The following is a 23,168-nucleotide window of genomic DNA, read 5'->3' on the forward strand; positions in this document are numbered from 1 at the left end:
AAAATTCCCTAAGCCACTTCCTGGAATCAGAGAAATCCTGACCTTCCCATTTAAAATGCTCTCTCATGGAGTGCAGGGTCTCTGAAAAAGAAAAATCCTCAGGAGGAGAAGCAGAAGGAGTAGAATCATCCACATCAGAATCAGAATAATGAGAATACTCCTGCAAGTCTTCAGCCGAAGACTCAGACACATCCGAAGCCTGCTCATAATCCCCTAACACAGGTTCCATCCTAGGCCTCTTATCAGGAGGAGGCATAGAGCCTCTAATTAAAGTAATTAAATCTTCTGCCATTTTAAGCATGTGCTTTTTGGGCACAGAACCTGAAAAACTGGGAGTGACACCCACAGAAGCAAAACTAGACCTGCCTCTAGGGGAAGCCTTGGAAGCAGAAAGAGAGGGCCTAGACACCTTAGGAAGGGAGGGGAGTACAGTTACCTGAGAAGCCCCTACAACCTGACCTGCCTCCTGGGAGGCCACATCCTGTAAAAACACAGTCTCTCCCTGGGACTCCATAGAGGCCTCCGTTGGAACCACCGGTTCCACTGACGTCTCTAAAGAACCGGGGTCCGGTTCGGACGACTCCTCTAACCTAGGTTTAACTGCCTTGTCCTTGCGCTTCTTTGAAGAAGCGGCCGGAGCATCCGACGGCATATTGTAATTGCACCGCTTCCCAAAGACTAACCTGGCACAATCCAACCTACGCTTTATAGTGCGTTTATTAAACCTAGCACAAAAGCGACACCCAACAACGTCGTGCTCAGGTCCCAAACAAGGTATACACAAATTATGGTAATCCCTATGCGGTATCTGTTTCCCACAAGAAATACAGTTATTCACTTTTTCTGACATCCGTAAACCACTGAGGCAAGAAAAACAAAATATTCCCAACGGGGTACTTAACCAACTCTGACTTCGGTCTGAAACTCCGAATTCGAAAAATTTCAGAACGCCGAACGACACTTGCAACACTGCTTCTGCATCGGACCATGCGGCAAAAAAGACTGAGGATATGACGTCGGTCATGCGCATTTGTACCCTGACGTTCTGATGTCAGTCAAATGCGCCTTGACCGACGTCAGCCTTATGCTCTGATATTCGGGCCGACCGAGGGACAGCGGACTACCCAAGTGTTAGGACTGCAGCAATGTGAGATGAAGAACATCATACAAGCCAGTAATTCAACCATGGCTGCCTGAGCTGTAGTCAGGGTTTTAGCCCTGTACGCTACAGACACAGTCTCCAGAGCTTCTGTTTCTTTATCAGGTTTTTCCAGTCACCTATGTAGACTGTAAGATTAAACACATAAGATCTTCTTCAGAGTTCACATTAGATATCAAGAACAGATTTTTCCCTGTGAAAAAAATCGCTGTTCCAGGTGTTCGAGATTTTAAGCTTTCACTTAAAAGGGGTCGATGAATTAGCGTTCGCTTTTCTAAGCATTCGCTAATTTAATATAGACCTGAAAAAGATGCCCCTGTTAAGCCCTAGTTAAGGTATTAGGGGCCATGAACAGATCTGGGAAGTGTTTACTTGCTCTCTGCTTCTTCTCTGAGGGTGATGCACTATTTTTAATATGTGAGGAGTCCAGTGGGAGCTGGAAGACTAGATGAATTGGTCTCTGAAAGAGTTTGTCAGATGGCAGCATAAACTACAGTCACACAGGGCAACTGTGCCATGCATAAATAACCACACTTTCAGACTTGCTAAGATGAATCAGCAACTGGAAGATTTGCCAAATGTACAGGTTAAACTTTAACTACACTTACAGATGAAGGCTGCCATCTTTAGCCAACCTCACTTATGAGACTTGCGTACAACTCACCTGATGATGTGACACAGGGAGCAGGTAGTTTTATTGTTTTGTACTGCCCTTCTACCCAGCTGGACTTCAAGGTTTCTGCCAAAAACCACCAAGCTGACCTTTACTAATGCTCTTTTGAAGGGCCTACTATCAACTAAAGAATATGTAAAGGGAAGCCAATATTTTTTGCTGCTGGTGTAAAATTTCAGACTTTACACTATACTGTTTTTGTAGGACATAGCAGAGCCCATATCAGACTTGGTTTAGGTGTGACCAACAACATGAGCCAAGCCATCCTCTTCAGCTACAGAATTAAACAGTGATTCAGGACAGCTCAGTAAATGGAAAACTTTCTGCAGCTCCAGCTGCTCCACTTTTACACAAAATGCAGTCCGCTCCCCTAACTCAAGATTTTTGTTGCCACTCAGCAAGTTTGTAGTGAAAAAGGCCTCATGCTCCTTTATCAAAGCTTTTCAAAACAGTTGATGATCCCCCTCCCCAACTTCCTTCAGTTTTTCATTTAGAATATCTTCCCAATTCTTGACTTGGGTCAGATCTTTCTTTTCAACTCTTTTTTGAATCAACTTCTTTTAGTCAGTATTTTTCTTCTGTGTAAGCTTCATTTAGCTTTGTGTGCCTATTCCCTTTGTTTATGGTTAAAGCTGTTTTTAGGTTTTGGTGGCTATTTTTGGTTAATTGTATGTGTTGAGTTTTGGTGTCACCATTACAATGTAGAAAAAAACAAACACGCTATTGTTTGTGAGTTACTGCATTTTTTTTAGCTCTCTCACAGATGACCATCAGCTGCTCCCAGGGCCTCTTCATGCCTACTGGGTTTATTGAACCTGACATAGCCACCTCTAGACAAGCTCTGACACATGTTTAGGGCTGGTGAGGAGACAAACGTACTGTTGCAGAGGGAGTGCTTTCTCCTAAGGCCTAATCCTAGTCCCTCCACATACTTATACTAGTCCATGGAATGGTACTGTCAGTGTGAGTGGCACAACAGGAAGCACACTTTCCTTTGGAGCAGAAGGATATGGGTTCTATTCCCACACCAGGTAGAACAACTGCTGACACTGCAGTGCAGCATAACGGGATGACGAACTCCTGAGTGTGTTGCCCTTTGGATGAGGGGTTGGGAGGGTGGCGTAATGGTTAAGGTGTTTGCCTTACAAACACAAGGTGCAGGGTTTGAGTCTCACAAGGGATAATTGGCTAGGCTTAAAATGGCACGCAAGGGCAATTAGCTTAGTACTAATCTATGAACCTATGAACCTATCAATGAGGCATTAAACCAAAATTCCATCTGCTTGAGATGGTGGTAGGTCAGGTGGATTAAGAGAATAGCTAAAGGAGTGGAATGCTGGGGAAGGTATTAACCAGGCAGAGTCTGGCCTACTGATGCTGATGGAGCTTACCTTTGGCATAAATAACTGCAGCATTTCATCTTTCTAACCTATCCTTTTCAAGTATATAGATGGCGAAGAGCAGAAATGCCATTACACTGTGGAGAAGAGAAAGTTTAAAAAGTCAGCACTAACCTTAAAATAAGAGGTACACCTAAAAACTCATATGCATTTGAGATAAAAACTGCAAGCAAAGCTATAAAAGTAAATCAATATCAGTCCTAGACATTAAAAAAGTTGGGTCATGTGACACGCATTCTACCTATTTACACAAATTCTAATGCTACCATTGTTCAGAGCTGTGGACCAGTCACACAGGAAGCTAAAATTGCTTTCATACTACTCAGAGATACACTATCAACATCAATGCTGTTTAAATGGAGGATCATTAGGGATCACCTAGTATAGCACCAGAAGACTCTAAGAAAATACGTAAAGAAAGAAATGGGGATACACACTAGGTCAAGGAAGTCCAATCAAAACATGTTGGACAACTCAAGTTCGTTCCTCCACCCAGACTCAAAAAAAATTTGCAAAGAATTCTGAAAAATAAGCATTCTGCATATCTAAACCCCATTTCATTACTAGTACTTCAAAATGTGGATTATAGTCTATTCTATTCAGTTAAGTATTTCTTCTACCCTAGGAGCACTAAATGAACTTACACACACATTATATTATATGCTGTGCATGGTCTTAAATCAATGTTAGATGAAGTAAATATGGTGGGATTAAAGAAAAGGGAGACATGATTGTTGATACTCACCCTCCTTACTGTCTATTTTACACAAACATTCATCATAATTGCCAGTGCAAATCGTACTATGAAATGAAATGGCCCATTTTTGTATATGCAACTTTCAGTTTGGGTGATCATATATAATCATGTATGTTAGGGGGCTAGGACTTTTTACTGAAAAGGCTTGAGCATAACAGATATACAGATCATACACAAGTACTTTTACCAGTGTATAAACAGGACTCATTGGCATCAGACAACATGGGGAATGTTAAATGAAAACTATACCCAGTATCATATTAATTTAAAAATGGTGAGAATGAAAAGCCAGAACAACCATACCTAATAAAATTGAGAGATTCCAACAACAAAAAACAGCAGCAAGAAATGGAAGGAAATCTTAGAGCAAAGTCAGTGGTGCCAGTAAGAAAGCTTGCCATTAAATTTTATAATTTTATTTGCAAGCTGCAGAGAGAGCGCAGATTTGAAATCTGTAGAGTATGCAGGTTTAATACTGTGGATTATCGTTCTAGTATTAATGGTTTAACACTTCACTACACTGTAAGCTGCTGTAACACTGCCATGACAAACTACCTCTTTTTTATTTGGAAATGTCACCAAATGTTTTTTTAATATAGCAATTTTCAACTCTTCCCTGATTTTTACATATTATGCTCATAAAGTATGTCAGCTAAGTATCACCCTGTCATCACTTTCCAGTTATTTGAACTGCATATACAACCATGATGAGGCAAAGCTCTAACACCATCAATACACTAAGGAAAGATTACAAGCCAGTTAAACATCAAGAATCATGGAATTATACAAAGTCACCAGGTTTTAGCTTCATGTCCAGCAATGAAACAAACATTTAATATTGGTTATGTACCTCAAACATATATATAAAAAAGAAGTTAACTCTAAAGACCACGCAAATGATCTTACTTCTTGACAGGGTTTCTGCAGAGTAAATCAGGTTAAGACCATAAGGCAGACGATTTCACAAATTGATGAAGTTTATACGTTTTTTTTTTCTTTTTCAGTTATCTATCCTCCCTGATGGAGGTTGGTATCATGACTGGTATGAAAAAGAAAGAAAGTGGTTGCATATCAATCAAATAAGCATTCCCAGGGCAGACTACGAAGATCAAACTACTCCTTTCTTTGCAGAGAACATAAGCAATTAAGTCTTAGGTTCTGCACAACTGTTCATTTTCAAAATGGCCTACCACCATCTTAGGACTGCCATTTCAATCATGGGAACTGTATTAATCAGAAATCAATTGACTATACAGCTAGATGCCACCAGATTTAATGGCTTACTATTCAGTTACCTGGATGTCTGAAATATCTTTGTGTAGGAAAGACTGAACGTGAGCTAGTGCATGCAAGTTGGGAACAGTCTTAACATGAAAAAAGACCTCAAAATTCCACTAGCAAAATGTCTGAGCACTAAGCAATAACTTTTAAACACTATGGACTACAGTACCTAATGGCCTTGATGGTTTCTTCATCTCTGTCTCCATCCAAATCTGAAGAGTCAAGAAGAAACATTTTGTCATCTGGAGTGGAGGGCTCTTCTGGATCATCTAAACTCCTGCTGCAGTCACTGTTCAGGTCAATACTGTCCACTTCCATAGGCATGTCTGAGTCAGGACCTGGACTGACAGGCTCTAATCAAAGAAATGTACACAAGTAAATATATTTAATTTATGAGCGAAATACAGTAATATGTCATTAAATCATTAATAGCTGAAACTAAATGGTTTGCACATGCAGACAGTTTCTATAGTTTTATCTCAAAAAATAAGACTCATCTCCTATATTTACAATATTATTGTTCATATTTTCAGAATAAGTTAAACTGAGTTGCTCTTAAAAGGATGCCATATCTTCACAAAATCTATTTTGTAATTATGTTCTTTTAAACTAATTTAACTCCATGAATCCAAGATTTGGACATCAAAATCTTATTTGTACTACTTAACATGAAGCATCAATGGTAACGTTAATTTCTTCACTAGTGCTATACCCTTCCTGTATAATTAAAATTTATACAATACTGTGAAATAACCTTCCCTTAATGTTGAATACCTAAATGGTTTTATCTACAGAAAGAAAAAGTTAAGTCAGGGAGTACAAGCACTCCAAGTTGCTTTTACTCTGATATGAAATCATGTAAATAAAACAGGTGCAAAAAGTACAGCTGTGTACACTTACCATAAATGTAGATTTTCGAGGGTATTCACTGTTGCAGTCATCACATTTGGGTTATCTGCTTGCAGTAGCCTTCAGTCGGCCTGATTATCAAAGTCTTGGGTCCTGCGTCAGTTGCTGTCTCATCTTCTGTGACGTCAGGTAGTCAGGGGTATAAAGCATGCAGCCGACACCATTACATCAGTTTTTCTTGCCCCAGATGTCAGGGAAGCAATTATATATATATATATATATATATATATATATATATACACACACACACACACACACACACAAGGTTATACCTCCAACAAAAAAGCAAATACACCAAAAAGCTTTTAAGCATAGTAAAGGAGAGTAGAGGTATAGTCAAAAGAAGTCAGGGGGCTGGAGGGAGGGTAACCAGGACTGCAACAGTGAATACACTTGAACATCTACATTTATGGTAAGTGTACACAACTGTGCTATGTTCTTCGTGTTTCACTGTTGCAGTCATCACATTTGGGTAGATTCCCAAAGCTAAGGATGGGAGGAGGAATTTAGATAGCATTAGGACCAGCTATAAGGCCCTGCAAGACTGCAGTGGCAAAGCCAACTTTGGATTTAGAGAAAATTGGTAAATGGTAATGCTTGGTGAAAGTATGTACAGAACTCCAGGTAGCAGCTTCTAGGATGTCCCTGGTAGGGACACCTCTGAGAAAGGCTGTACAGGTAGATGCAGCCCTGGTTGAATGGGGTCTAATCCCCTGTGGGATAGGTTTTCCATGGTGCTTATACCAGAAATGAATGCAATGGCCTATCCATTTAGAAATGGTTTGCTTTGAAACAGCCTTCCCCTCTGCCCCTGCAGCAAATGTCACCAGCAGTTGTTCAGACTTCCTTTGAGGTTTAGTCCTGTCCAAGTAAAATCTAAGTTGTTTGTGCACATCTAAGGAGTGCAGTATCTGTTCCCCTTTGATATCTGTGGATTAGAAAAGAAGGTTGGCAAATTAATGGACTGATTAAGAGCCACACTGGATACCACCTTGGGCATGAAGGAGGGATTGGTCCTGAGGGACACCCTGTCCGCCTGTAATTCAGATACCCTTCTTGCTGAAGTGATTGCTAAAAGGAAGGCTATTTTCCAAGAAAGGAATTTTAACTCTGCACTTGCAGCTGGCTCAAAAGGAGGAAGAGTGAGTTTTTCCAATGCAAAGTTAAGGTCCCAGGCTGGAGATGGGGCTCACCAGGGTGGTCTTAAGTTTTTGGCCCCTCTGAGGAACTGCTTGAGCAGTGGATGAGAGAAGAGGGGTGGTTCTGTGTTGTCATGAGCTGAAATGGCTGAGGTGTGAATTTTGATGGAGGAAAAAAAGGCCCTTGTGAAGCATCTCAGTGAAGTATTGAAGAATCTGAGGTAAATTGGGCGCTGCTGTGCCCATCCCTTGAGTTTGGTTCCAGGCTGAGAATCTTTTCCATTTTTCAGCATAAGATTTGCTAGTACTAGGCCTCCTTGCCTCCAAAATGACATCCAACACTTGTTTACTGAGGGATGGTAGTGGAGAGGTTACGTAATTAGCCAGGCTGCCAGGTTCAGGATTTGAAGCTGAGGGAATAGAATCTGGCTCTCCTGCTTTGACAGCAGGGTAGGGGTCTGAGGCAGGTGCCATGCAGCCAGCAGTGACAAAATGCGCAAGAGGGGATATCAGTGTTGGCGTGGCCAGTCTGGTGCAATCAGTATCATCCTTGGTTTGTCCTGTTTGATCTTTAGTGGTACTTTGGAGAGGAGAGGCAGAGGAGGAAAGGCATAAACTGATAGATTTTTCCAGCTGAAGGACAGAGCATCCACTTTCCAAGCTTGTTTGTGGGGGGTCCTTGTGCAGAATATGTCCAATTGGTAGTTCTGGGGGGAGGCAAACAGGTCTATATCTGGGCTCCTCCATTTGTTTATCAACATGTTGAAAGTCTTTGGTTCCAGTTTCCACTCGTGTGGGTCCATGAGATTTCTGCTTAGTTCGTCTGCCAGTGTATTTAGTTTTCCTCGCAGGAACTGAGCCTGTAGATGGACTTGGTAGCTCAAGGCTGTGTTTCACAGAGCCATGGCTAGTCTGCAGAGGGGGTAAGAATGGGTACCTCCCTGCTTATGTACCACATAAAAGTGGTGTTGTCCATCTTTACCATTAATTGTCCTGGAAGAATGTGGTCCTTGAAGGCTGTCAGAGCATTCTGTACAGCTAACATTTCTTTTTGATTGATATGCAGGTGCATTTGACTTGGATTCCATTTACCCTGGATGCACTTCCCTGCCAGGTGAGCCCCCCATGCATAGTCTGTTTGGGTTTGGGTGGCAGGGGGTAGAGTGAATGGTAGTTCCTTGTTTTGGTGGCAGGCCTCTGCCCACCAAAGGAACTCTAACCGTAAGCAAGGTATGATAGGAATCATTGCTTCTAGATCCTGAGAATGTTGACACCATAGGCTTCTTAGATACCATTGTAGTTTTCTCATATGCAGTCTTGCATATGGAATTAGTAGAATGCAGGAGGCCATGAACCCCAAGGCTCTCAGTATTTCTCTTGCAGATAGCAGTGTTTTTGTAGCCATTAGTTTGAAGTAAGTTGTCAAATTTGTTTCTCTGGCGTGAGGAAAGCCATTTGGGAAGTTGTGTTCAAGCTTGCTCCCAGGAACATAATTTGTTGATAGGGTACCAGATGTGACTTATTTTAGTTTATGGTGTACCCAAGACAAGTTAGCACCTTTTGTACAAATGCCAGATGATTCAAAAGTATGTCCTGGCTTTCTGGCCTTTGTTTCTCTGGAGTGAGGAAAGCCATTTGGGAAGTTGTATTCAAGCTTGCTCCCAGGAATACAATTTGCTGCCAGGGTACAAGATTTGATTTCTTTTCGTTTATGGTGTACCCCAGACAAGTTAGCACCTTTTGTACAAACGCCAGATGATTCAAAAGTATGTCCTGGCTTTCTGCCTGAATTAGACAATCATCCAGGTATGGGTATACTTGAATATTTCTTTGCCTGCAAAATGCAATGACTGGAGCTAGGCACTTTGTGAATACCCTGGGCGCAATAGATAAGCCAAAGGGCAGTGCAGAGAACTGCTTTGAAGCGGAGGTATCTTTTGCAAGATTTCCTGATTGGGATGTACAGGCAGGCTTCCTTTAAATCCAGTGTTGTCAACCAGGCATCTTTGCCTAGCATAGGAAGTAACTGGTGAAGAGTTAGCATCTTGAATTTTGGAATCACCAAAAAGGTGTTTAAGATAGAAAGGTCCAGGATAGGATGCCATGAGTTGTCTTTTCTGGGTACCAGGAAAAGTCTTGAGTAGAAACCTTGTCCCTTTTCCTCTTCTGGTACAGTTTGAATAGCCTTTATGCTTAAGAGAGAGAGTACTTGCTTTTGAGCCTCTGCCCACTGACTTGGGGGTAGATCTGGCCAACCGTTTGGGGTTGGTAAAATGTGGAAGTGAAATCTGTATCCTTGGGAAACTATATTGAAAACCCATTTATCCTGGGTAATGAGTTCCCAGTTATCCTGCAGAGCAATCTTTTCCCCTAAAGCAGCAGTCAATTGAGAAGTGCTTAGACGTTTTAAAGTTAAGTCACTGAGACAGTTTACCATAGGGAGGAGTCTTACAACTACCTGATTTGGAAGTGGGAGCCCCCAACTGCTTAGTCCTGTGTGTACCCTGGGACTGAAGCCTGGGTGTTCTGCTGATTCTCGGTTTGGTCTGAGAAGGCCTGGAAGAGGCAGGAAAAGACCAATTCTTAGAGGGCCAATGCCTACTAAATCTTGGAGGTTGTACTTGTAGGAAATCTTTAACAGTTTGCATAGATTTAGCTTTTCCCTCCATCTTTTTAAGAACTTCTTCTGCTTTGTTGGCAAACAGGCGGTCCTGATTTAAGGGAGCATCCAGCAATTTAACTTTAACATTATCTGGCAAAGATTGCTCCTTAAGCCAAGCATGCCTTCTAAGTACAGACCCAGTGACAGCAGCCCTGCAAGATGCCTCTAGTGAATCAAAACCACATTGCAAAGTATGCTTTCCAACCTGTTCAGCAGAATGCATTAAATCCTGTAAATTCTTATTTTCAGCACAGTCAGGAATCAACATCATTTTCTGTTTAAGCAATCCAATAATACTCTGCTGATACTTTAACATATGAAACTGGCAGTTTAAGGCCCTAATGGCCAAAGTTGCAGACGTGTATACCTTCTTACCCCATCTATCCAGTGCCCTGGAGTCTCTATCAGAGAGGGTAGGATTTTTGGCAGTGGTAGCCTTAATGCCCATGGGTCCCTGTGAAATGGTCTCAGGATCTGCAGTAGGATTTTTAAAAAGGAACTTGTGAGAGTCAGGAACCCTGTAATATCTATCAGGTTTTCTGGAAGCAGGAGGTAAAGAGTCAGGGGCCAAGCTAGATTCCGAAAAGGCATCATCAACAATGTCTAGTACAGGAGGGATAGGTAAAGGCCTCTGCTGGGGCAGGAGTAAGACATCCCTAAGCCTCTTTTTAGAATCAGAGTAATCCTGGCTTTCCCAGCGAAAGTGCTCCCAAAGAGTATGCAGGGTTTCACCAAAAGAGAAATCCTCTTGGGGGGGGGGGGGGGGCAGAGGGAATAGAGACCTCTGCATCAGAATTCTCATAGGTAGATAAGGGTAAATCCTGGTCATCAGAGGAACAGTTTTGTACCTACCATAAATGTAGATGTTCGAGTGCTCATACAGCTGCAGTCATTACAGATGGGGTTATCCTGCCGTCAGGCGGGACCTTGGTCGGCCGAATTCCAAAGTCTAGGTCCGGTGTCGGTTGTCGTCGCTTCTTCCCTGACGTCAGTGCGGCAGGGGTATAAAAGAGGCAGCCAATGCCATTTTCTTCAGTTTTTCTTGCCCCAGATGTCAGGTGCCCCCAGAAGGAAGGCAAACATAATGTTATGCAAAGATGCAATGTTGATAAATCAAAAACAGTAGTTGCAAGCAAATACACCATAAAAGAATACCCCAAAAAGGTTATATGAAAAGGTGTTTGTCATAAGGCCTGTCCTAAGAGGGGATGGAGGGAGGGAAACCTGGACTGCAGCTGTGTGAGCACTCGAACATCTACATTTATGGTAGGTACAAAACTGTACTATGTTCATCGTGCATACAGCTGCAGTCATTACAGATGGGTAGAATCCCAAAGCTAAGTAAGGGTGGTAGGCACTAACTGGAACTAGGAGGGGCTAGGATGCCCTGCAGGACTGCTGTGGCAATGCCCACTCTAGATTTTGAGTATAGTGGGAGGTGATAGTGCTTGGAGAAAGTGTGCACTGAACTCCAGGTGGCTGCTTCCAAAATGTCCTTCGTAGGGACCCCCCTGAGGAAGGCTGTAGAGGTAGCTGTGGCTCTGGTGGAGTGGGATCTGATGCATGCAGGCACAGTTTTTCCATGAAATGAGTAACAAAAGCGTATGCAGTGGGCTATCCATTTTGAAATTGTCTGTTTGGAAATAGCCTTTCCTTGAGCACCTGCAGCATAGGACACAAAGAGTTGCTTAGATTTCCTGAATGTCTTTGTCCTGTCCAAATAGTAACAAAGTTGTCTGTGAATGTCCAAGGAATGTAGTAGTCTTTCCCCTTTGTTTTGTGGATTAGGATAAAAGGTAGGTAAGTGGATAGTCTGATTCAAAGCTACACTGGATACTACCTTTGGCATAAAGGCAGGGTTGGTTCTTAAGGAAAACTCTGTCCTGATGGAAAATGATGAATGGTTGCACAGTCATGAGGGCCTGTAGCTCCGAAACCCTGCGTGCTGAGGTAATAGCCAGAAGAAAGGCTGTTTTCCATGACAAGTACTGTAACTCTGTTGAAGAAGCTGGCTCGAAGGGAGGAAGGGTCAGCTTTTCCAATACGAAGTTGAGGTCCCAAGCAGGGACTGGTGGTTTCCTTGGGGGTTTTATACTCTTTGCCCCTCTGAGGAACTGCCTTAAGAGAGGATGAGAGAATAAAGGAGGATCTGTGTTGTATTGTGCAGAAATGGCTGAAGCGTGGATCTTGATGGAGGAGAAGGAAAGTCCATTGTTTAACATCTCAGCTAGGTACTGTAAAATTTGAGGTATATTTATTACCCAAGGATTCTGTCCCTTTTCTTGATTCCAGGCACAAAATCATTTCCATTTGGCGGGGTAGGCTTTTCTAGTAGAAGGTCTTCGGGCCTCCAAGATGACATCCTGCACCTCCTTGGAGAGGAGAATCTGTTGGGAAATCAAGGAATTCTCCATGCAGCTAGATTTAGGGTTTTGAGATGGCTGTGAAGGGTTTTGTAGTTCTGCTGGGACAACAGAAGAGGGACTAGAGGTAGGATCCATGGTGGGGAATGTGTCAGGCTCTTCAGGAGCAGATACCAGTGTTGTCTTGGCCAGTCTGGAGCAATGAGAATAATTTTTGGCCTCTCTGCTCTGGCTTTTGATAGAACTTTGGGCAGCAGAGGAAGAGGCGGGAAGGCATAGACTGTCAATGTTGCCCAATTGAAGGAAAGTGCGTCCACTTTCCAGGCCTGTGGATGATAGGTCCTTGAACAAAATTTTTTCAACTGGCAATTTTTATGGGTAGCAAAGAGATCTATGTCTGGCTGTCCCCATGCCTGAGTTATCTTTGTGAAAACTTGAGGATGCAACTTCCATTCGTGTGGATCTGTCATATTTCTGCTTAGGTTGTCTGCCAGTGTGTTTTCCTTCCCTGGCAGGAATTGTGCCTGTAGTTGAATTTGCAATTCCAGTGCTGTGTTCCATAGGGTCATGGCTTGCCTGCACAGGGGGTATGAATGAGTTCCCCCCTGTTTGTTTATGCACCACATCACTGTGGTGTTGTCTGTCCTTATCAATAGCTGGCCTGGATGCAGTAGGTCTTTGAAGGTCATAATAGCATTTTGCACGGCTAGCATTTCCTTTTGGTTGATGTGAAGGTGCTTCTCTTTTCGGGTCCATTTTCCCTGAATGCACTGATCTGTCATGTGTGCTCCCCAGGCATAGTCTGAGGTGTCTGTTGTGATGATTTGAGCTGCTTGAGGTACACAGAAAGGAAGACATGTGTTTCTTTGGCAAGCTTGAGCCCACCACAAAAATTCCCTTTGAAGGCATGGAATGAGTGGTATAATTGGTTCCAAGCTGTGGCTGTGTTGAGACCATAAGTTTTTTAGGTACCACTGAAGTTTCCTCATATGCAAATTTGCACATGGGATTAGTAGGATGCAAGATGCCATGAATCCCAGAGCCTGCAGGACTTTCCTTGCAGTTAGCCTGGTGAAAGTTGCCATTTTTCTGAAGTATTGAGACAGTTGCCCTTGTTTGTCTGGTGTGAGGTAGGCCATCTAGGTGGTTGTATTCAAGCTGGCACCCAGGAAAATTATTTGTTGAGAGGGTATTAGTTTTGATTTCTTTTTGTTGACTGTGTATCCCAGGAAGTTCAACAGTTTTATTACAAACGCCAGGTGTTGCAATAGTATGTCCTTGCTGTCCACTTGGATCAGGCAGTCGTCCAGATATATGGGTAGATTTGTATCCCTTGTAGTCTGCAGAAGGCGATTACTGATGCCAGGCATTTCGTAAACACTCTGGGCGCAGGAGACAAGCCAAAGGGCAATGCAGAGAATTGGTACTGGGTTGAACCTGCAAGAAATCTGAGGTATCGTCTGCAAACTTGTCTGATAGGGACATGCAGGTATGCCTCCTTGAGGTCCAATGTTACCAGCCAAGACTCCTTGCCCAGCATGGGAAGAAGCTGCTGTAATGTGAGCATCTTGAATTTTGGCACCTGTAGATATGTGTTTAGGATGGATAGGTCTAAGATAGGTCTCCAATCTTTGTCTTTCCTTGGTACCAGGAATAGTCTGAATAAAACCCTTGACCTTGTTCTTTTGCAGGAGAATTGCTTTCATGTCCATGAGAGCTGAAATTTGTTTTTGTGCCTCTGCCCTTTGATTTTGTGGCAGGTTTGGCATGCCTCTCATTTTTGGAAGGGTGTGGAAGTGGAACCTGTAGCCTCTGTCTATAATGTCCAGAATCCATTTGTCTTTTGTAACAATATGCCATTTTTTTTGAGAATAATGTCAGTTTTCCGCCCAAAGGTGCTGCCATTAAAGCTGTGCTTGGCAGGTGTAGGGGGAAGTCATTATGTCTGTTTTCTAAAAGACTGTGATCTATCTTCTCCACCTCTTGGGGTTGGTGCTTGCCACTGTCTGGCTCTGAAAGATCCTGGAGGTTGCCCTCTACCCCTTGGGCATCTGTATCTGCCCCTTTGAGGTCTGTCCGTGGCTGGAAAGGACCAATTTTTTGAAGACCAGTTTCTGCTGAAACGTGGAGTTTGTACCTGCAGGAAATCTTTCACTGTTTGCATTGATTTCGCTTTTTCCTCCATTTTCTTTATTACCTCCTCAGCTTTAACACCAAACAATACATATTTTTGAAGAGGTGCATCTAATAATTTAGCTTTGACATGATCTGGTAAGGTTTGCTCTTTGAGCCAAGCATGCCTACGTATAACAGACCCCGTAACAGCAGCTCTACATGAGGCCTCTAAAGCATCAAAACCACACTGCAAGGTATGTTTACCCACTTGCTCTGCACCATGCAACAAATCCTGCAACTCTTTTAAATCTGGTTGTGTCATCTTGCTTTTCAGCTGAGATATCAAAAACTGTTGATACTTTAACATATGGAACTGACAGTTTAATGCCCTCATGGTTAAAGTGGCCGAGGTGTACACCTTTTTGCCCCACCTTTCTAAAGCTCTGGAATCTCTCTCTGAAGGTAATGGGTTTTTAGCAGTAGAGGCCTTAATTCCCTTGGGACCCTGTGAAATTGTTTCTGGGTCAGCAGTATGGCTTTTATATAGGAACTGGTGAGAATCAGGAACCCGGTAATACCCGTCTGGTTTAACAGGAGCTGGAGGCAAAGAATCTGGATTAAGGCTGGCTTCTGTGTACACATCATCCAATATATCTAAAACAGGAGGGACAGCCATGGGCCTATGCTGGGGGAGCAGAAGAAATTCCCTGAGCCTTTTCTTGGAATCTGAGTAATCTTGGCCTTCCCAGTGAAAGTGTTCCCTCAATGTATGCAGGGTTTCCCCAAAAGAGAAGTCCTCAGGGGGGGAGACCGAGGGAATAGACTCCTCTGCATCAGAGTCTTCGAATGGAGGACAGGCATAATCCTGGTCCTCAGATAGTTCTGAGGTAATAGAAGCTTGATCTGAGGAAGGGTAGTCTTCCTCTAATCTGGGCCTTTTGTCAGAGGGGGGTTGAGAACCCCTGATAAGAGTAATCAAATCCTCAGCCATTTTAAGCATCTGCTTTTTAGGCATGGTGCCTTGAGAGGGGGTCTGAGGAACCTGTTTTTTGGTTTTCATGGCTGCTTTAGATTTAGTGAAGGCTTTAATAGAGAAGGAGGAAGGCCAGAAGACCCCTTGAGAAATGGCAGGCCTGTCTAAATTCTGAGTTTCCCCGCCAGGAGTGGCGTCGGTATCTCTAGTAGGAATGGGGGCCGAGGAGCCTGCGACCTTGGGTATTGAAGACACCGGTAATGTAGTGTCATCGGTACTCAGGGGCTGCGTAGAACCGGTAGTCGGCCTTAGCGTGGTTTCAGTAGACGGTGCAGACCTCGTATGTCGGTCCTTATCTTTGCATTTTTTGCTCAAAACTGGAGTCGGAGTATCCGACGACATAATAAATTTTTTGCCAAAAAAGTGAAGGGTGAACTCCGCCCGACGCTTAATAGTGCGCTTGTTGAATCTAGCACAAAAACGGCAGGCCGAGACATCGTGGTCTGGGCCTAAGCAAGGTATACAGAAAGAGTGGAAATCCTTATGCGGTATTTGCTTCCCACATGAAATGCAATTATTAACTTTGTCTGACATCGGTCTGGGGCAAGAAAAGCTTCCCCAATGGGGTACTTAGCTTTCAAGAAGACTTCGGCTGAAATACTTTCGTAAATCTCAGGAGCTGGCCGACCAGCACTTGCGAACTGCTTCTGCTTCGGGCACCGCGTGGCAAGAAAGACTGGAGAAAATGGCGTCGGCTGCCTCTTTTATACCCTGCCGCACTGACGTCAGGAAAGAAGTGACGACAACCGACGCCGGACCTAGACTTTGGAATTCGGCCGACCGGGGACCCGCCTGACGGCAGGATAACCCCATCTGTAATGACTGCAGCTGTATGCACGATGAACATCAGAAATTTCAGAATCCTGGTCAGAAGTATCATAAGTAAATTCAGTCCTAGGTCTCTTAAGAGGGGGAAGGTTGTCTTCCCCTGATTAAAGAAATAAGGTCTTCAGCCATTCTTATCATTTGTTTTTTAGGCATAGAGGCCTGACCATGCGGTCTGGGCGTCAGTTTTCTAGGCATGGTTCGAGTTTTAGGCCTTGAAGAAGAAGATGGCGTCAGTTTAATATGCAAGTCAGTAGGCCTGAATACACCCTCAGAAGCTGGTGCCTGCACAGCGGCTCCGGACCCATCCAAGATAGAGACATCCACAGGTTCCACAGTTGAACTATCTCGCGGCATACCGGACTCTGAATGGGACTCAGTAGAGGCTTACGAAACTGAAGTAGCGGGTATCCGGGGCTGCGAAAGAGCCTGAGTACCGGCGAACTGGCGACTGGTATAGGAGAAGCACTGTTAGCAGCTTTGGACCTAGGCGGCCTGTCTCTGTCTTTATTTTTGCGTTTTTTCGCAATGTCGGTAATCGGATGCCTTACCGAAGACATATCTGGATAACTGAACAGAGTACCAAAATATTTAGAAGCGTAAATATACTGACGACTAATAGTTTGTTGCTTAAATAAGGCACAAAACCGACAGTGAGGTATGTCGTGGTCAGGGCCTAGGCAAGGAATACAGTACGAATGAAAATCTTTGTGAGGTATTTGCTTTCCACAAGAAATATAATTATTGACTTTTACTGACATCGGTTTAGAGCAAGAAAAAGTTTCCCCAACCGGTACTTAACTTTAGTTGAAACTTCGGTTCTGAAACTCGAAAATTAAAATTTCAGGAGTCGGTCGACCGGCACTTGCGAAATGCTTCTGCTTCGGGCACCGCACGGCAAGAAAGACTGATAAGATGAGACAGCAACCGACGCAGGACCCAAGACTTTGATAATCAGGCCGACTGAGGGCTACTGAAAGCAGCTAATCCAAATGTGATGACTGCAACAGTGAAACATGAAGAACATCATGAAACAGTTTCTAAAGCCTTTGAGTGAGGTATTCCACAACTATGCAAGGTAGGTTTTATATGCAATATACAATAGCATATCTACACCGCAGAAAAATAAAACTTTTTGCACAACACTTGGGTTACCTACAGTGAAGAAAATAAGCATTATACTATATTTCAGAATACAATGGATAAGAATACTACAACACCACTTTCCTTGACTTTCACAATTAAATAAGATGCAATTCAACATTGCCACCAAAACCAGAACTGAATGAATGACAGCCATACTGGAAGATTTCTAATGCTACTTAGCTTTTTATTTTTTTTTTCCCGAGTGGGTGAGGTACATGAGAATACCTACATATTTCAGCAGAATGTGAAAATGTGTTATCAATAATCAAATAGCAGTTTTCACACTTGACCAGGCAAAGAGGTAGTAATGACTTAAAATACAGCTGTGCAAGTAAACGTTTGGTTAAGGAGACTTACCATGACAGTAAATGTTGGAAAAAAATAAACTGTTAAACACCCAGAATAGAGTTCCAAACAAAACTGTCCAAGAATAAAAAGCAAAAGGAATGCACAAAGCAATGTAAAAATAAGTTTACTAGCAAAGCTTTCATGATAAAACTCTTCTTCGGTGCAGAACGGTAGAAAATCAGTGGTCTGGGTGCCAAGCTGTTCAGAGCTTTCATGTCAAATGTAAGTGGGGGTGGGGGGTGAAGTCCAGAAAGAGGACAGTCCTAAGAGAACCAAAGTCAACATCTACATCCTGGCATTAAAAAAGTAACAAAAAAATAAAGGCGATAGAGGAAGATAATGAAGGGAACGAATACAACACCAGTGATCATTTGAACATGTTATGTTCATTAGCTGATCACTGCTGCAATAACCTTAGCTAAATGGGTAGAATACCAAAGATTTTACAGACTAGGAGGGGGAAGGTTGAGGGACCTAAAAAAATATCTATAGAGGACCAATTTCTTGCCTCTAGAATACTTTTGGAGTCCACTTCCTTTCAAAAACCCACTAACAAAGCCAAGGCCCTAGTAGAATGTGCCTTGCCCCTGTGTGGAATTGACTTGTTATGGGAGGTATAATAAAATGAGATTGCATAGGACAGACATATGGAAATAGTCTGCTTTGACTCAGGAGTAACTGATCTGATCAGAGTTTCTAAACATTTTACTTCTGTTAAAATGTCACAGTCATCTGTGGATATCCAGAGTATGAATAATGCTTTCTCCTTCATTTTTAAATTCACTGCATTATATACAAGGATAATGGCACTACTTTAACATGTTCACATTGGTGACTGGTTACAATTAACATTAAATAAAGACCGTTGAAGCTTGGATTTGGAGTGTATAGGGCTGAAGCTCTGGCTGTGACCTAGGCGACTAGGGCTTGATTTGCTTCTCCAACACTGGAGAAGCCAGACAAGGAGGAAGAGGAATGGGGGAGCTTATCTGCTAGCCACTCCGAAAGGACACTAAGATGCAGAAGTGTGGAGACGCATAGGAATGGTGTAAATTCTCTAATGAAGACCGGGAAAACCACCTCCTGTGTTTTGGAAAAGGTGAGTTTGGCTACTTGCTGGCAAAGTTCTCTGTGAAAGTGAGGGATGACCAGCACAGACAACTCACTGCATACCCCCTGCCCATGTGTAACCAAAAATGTACAGAGTATGTAGTTCAAAAGTGGAAAACCCCAAACCATTCCTGATGGCTACTTCAGTGATAGCTCCTCTCAATCAGGTCTTGGCCAATGATGGGAAATGAATGAGCCAGTAGACCAAGTCAGGGTCAGATTGTCAAGCAAGTGGTGGTGGGGGGCAATGCAAAAAATTATGTGAACTACAAGAAAAAAGGTAGCAAAAGTTATAAAAAGTCATACAAAATCAGTACAAAACACTAAACTGAGATATGCATGCCTATGACGTCAATGGAAGTCATAAGAAAGAGAAAAGGGTGAAAGAGGGATCACAGAGTACAGCACACTACACTGCATTCAGAAAAGTTAGCTAAAAAGTCTTTTGAGAGGATATGAGCAAAAAGAGAGAGGCAGGACGCACAGGCAAAGAAAGTCTTTACATTACAAGGGAGAAACAGTAATGAAGAGACAGTATTATAAAAATGAGTCAGATGGGATTAACAGAAACAAACATCACTTTTACTGTGCATTTCCTTCTTCACTTAAAAAGATATGCAACTGAAAACAAGAAAAATACATTTAAAAATATTAAAGACTTAACAAACAATAACACAGACTTCTCACTAAGCAGGCAGCATTCTTTAAGCAGTGTGTGACAGAAGAAATACACAGTATGACCTGAATGCATACATGTTTACGCATGGTGTAGAAATTAAAACAATACACAAGTGGATGTTTGATTAGCAATCCCAATTGTTACATACACTGTTGTTACATCAAAAGTATTAACTTCAGACGCTCTCTGTAGGTGCCATAATGGTTAACAATTTATGCTTCTTAAATGAGACATGTCACTGACTGTACCCCATATATTAGTTTATTTCTTGCGGTGTTTTACAAAGTCTAAAAAAGGCACCCTGGTAGGATGACCCACATTTGAAATGTTGAAAGCACAATTCCTTTAATCCAAAACACAAATCCTCACAGTACAAATAAAAACACATAAACGCTCTGTATCACAACTCGTTTTCATCTTAAAACATGCTTCATCAGATGTAAACCATGGATAAAACATTTAATTTAAATACCCTATGTAACTAATCAACTACCAATCAAGACCAACAATGAATAAAATAATTAACTCAAAATCAATCAGCTTGCAAAAATCCATACTTAGTAATACATTCATCTTGTATAAAGGCCATAATAAAAATATAAAATGTATACAATATGTACATTCTAAACATATCAAAGTCTGGCAGCCCTAAGCTTCAAAACAGGAGCAAGTGACAGGGTTTCATTCATACCCGGAAATTTGTTAGCCTCAAGTACAATCTGCCACTATAATTCCCAATATTCAATATTAAGCTCCCATGCCCCCCCCCCCTTTTATCTTTAGATACCACCTCCAAAACAAAAAAACACAAAGGAAACATGGTGACACATCATACTATGTTTATATAAAGCATTATTAGAACTCTTGTTTTTAAACTCAAACATGTTCATATATTCTTCTACAAAGCTTCCTTTCGGTTTTGCCCACATAAAATCCATTGCAGACCTTGCACAATGCTAAGTAAATTACACCATTGGTGTCACAGGTGGCAAATCCCTTGCATATAAGAGTTTTGTTCCTTGCCATCAATTGCATGTTCTCGCCATTACATATGTACGGACCCAGAGAACAATGTCCACATTTGTAGGTGCCCTTCTTGTCCTGGCTATACAAATGAATGGCCCCACTCTAATTTTCTATTAAATTCTTAATGTTTGGACCTTTTCTAAAAATACATTTGAAAAGCTTCCCAAATATGTTAAGGTCAGATACAGCATCAGATTAAGCCCATTTATTTTTCCATAATATTCTTAATGGCCCCAGTGTCACCATTGTAATTAGTCACAAACGCATGTTCAAAAATGACATTATCTGCACTGGTCACACAAGGCCTCCCAATGGTCAAAGCACCTTTCTTTAATAAAGGGTCAAACCTATCTAATCTACCTTCTATGACCTCATCTTGAACCTCCCTCAAAAGCTGAGCCGGGTAACCACTTTGGAGAAACATTCTTTCTAGAAAATGACACACTATCAGGAAGTCATCATCCTCAGAGGACATCCTACTACCCCTCACAAATTGCCCTTTAACTAGACCCCTTTTCTGACTAAGGAACAAAGGAATTAGAATATATCTCCTTCCTAAATACAGTAGATTTAAACCTCCCTTGATATTTAAGTGTAGTAATGTCTAAATAATTCATGCTGTTATACTGTATATTATACGTAAACCGTAAAAATTTGTGGTGCTGGAAATGTAATTAAAAAAATTCTGTAAACTCTGCCTCAGAATCAATCCAATAAGACAAATGTCATCAAGGTAATGTTTACACATATTCCAGCACCTCACATATTCCGAATTGCATACATATTTTCTTTCTACATAGACAATATAATACTGGCATACATAGGTGGACACCGCGCACCCATTGCCACCCTTTTGGTTTGTTGAAAAAAAATCCCCCTCAAAATGAAGTTGTTCTTCAAAACAAGATCAATTAATGTTAGACACAGCCAAAAGTCATGATGAGATAGACCCCCTAGTTCCACCATTGCTTCTTCTAAGCATAACAGACCTTGCTCATTTGGGATGGAAGAAAAAAGATCCACAATATCAATAGTAATAAAGAACATATGTTCCTTGTACAAATCAGGTTTAACTTGCTTAAGCAGGTCCCATGAATCCTTCAGTGTCCACACATTCCATAGAGAGGGTCTTAAGTTTAACATCAAGAAACTTGGCTAATGGTGCCATCACTGACCCCTCAGCAGATACTACAGGTCTGTGGGGGGAATCCACTATGCTCTTGTATACCCTTTGGTATGCCAAATATGGTAGGAATCTTTGGTTTATCACTGTGTAAAAATTAGTAAAGATTTAAGTCTATTAGTCCTTCCAACGATAAATCATTTAGTGTCAGAAAAATCTTCTTATAAGCTATATTTATTTCATTTAGGGAGACCTTACTGCATTTGTTACTATATCGTCCAAAATCTCCATCATCTTGGACTCATACGTGAAAGTATCCATAAAAACAGTTCCCCCTCCCTTATGTGGGGCCATCACCCTCAGGTTATGGTTACCCCTTAATTCCTCCAACTTTATTCAAAAGTCAAATTGGAGATAATTCTATTCTCATGTATTACTTTCCTTAATTCTTGATCACGCAAATTTTCAAAATTCTTATGTTGAGGGTGCAGGAGGGGATTATAGGTACTTTTCCTACTTAAAGTTTCGTCTTTACAGTGCCCATTCTCAATTTTATTAAACAGGAGCTCCTGATTCTTTTTCCTGACAAACAACTTAAGATCAACTACTACCTTGTTAATCTCAGCCTTCTTTCTTGGGATGATCTTAAACCCCTTGGAAAAAAGACTAAAATGAAGTTCATGGATGTCCATAGAGCTATCATTGAAAATGTGTAGCCTCAAACTATATTTAAAACCATCCCTAATGATGACCGCTGGAGTTGGGGCTTCTGTTGTTGCTGCCATCTGTTCCCCCTGTATCCCCCTCTCCATCCATTCAGAGAGGAGGATACTCTAAAGGGTCATTCAAATTAATATGGGGACCCCCCTTCATAATACTCTACTGCATTCCATTTCAAACCTGGTATTACCACTTTTACATGAATGCTACTTCACCATGTTCTACGATGATCTATATATATGTATATAGTTTCAAAGCATGTCAGTTAGTCAATTGTATGATTACAGAAAATTTTTAACCACATTGTTAATTCTTCACCACAGAGTCAGACCAGGTATTAATGACATCATATATTGATACTAAAACTGTTCCAACTATTATGAAATAAGGAAAAGGAAGTGTTGTAATTTTTTATCATAAGGTTATACTTCACCAAACTGCAATTTGGACATTATATGGTGAAAGACCAAGCATGAGAACGATACAGTCTCATTCAGAACTTGTTTAATACAGGCACTCACTGAAAAATATAATTTGTTAGTCTACCTAAACAAGCAGTCTTTGTGGAACAGATTGTATTCATTTTATTTACCCTTTGTTGAGTGTATTAGTTGCACTCAGCTAGTAGCCTCAGGGGAGACCTGAAGTGGCATTTATACTACTAGGGGAAATCTGGCCAGGGGATCAGGGCACTTCCCCT

The 23,168-nt window shown here is 41.8% G+C and overlaps 1 protein-coding gene across 2 annotated transcripts in view; it reads right to left on the minus strand.

The window, feature by feature from the left end:
* The window catches only part of LOC122805884 (serine/threonine-protein kinase D3), a 2,410,388-nt gene that overhangs the window by 835,011 nt on the left and 1,552,209 nt on the right, over positions 1-23,168 (minus strand). For both annotated transcript variants that reach the window (XM_044076135.1, XM_044076141.1), the window contains exon 8: positions 5,440-5,623. In XM_044076135.1, coding sequence (XP_043932070.1) covers positions 5,440-5,623 — 184 coding nt within the window. The remainder of the gene's footprint in view (positions 1-5,439; positions 5,624-23,168) is intronic.

Source organism: Protopterus annectens, chromosome 1.part1, assembly GCF_019279795.1.
Source record: "Protopterus annectens isolate FY-2018-M chromosome 1.part1, PAN1.0, whole genome shotgun sequence".
In the NCBI taxonomy this organism is placed as follows: domain Eukaryota; kingdom Metazoa; phylum Chordata; order Ceratodontiformes; family Protopteridae; genus Protopterus; species Protopterus annectens.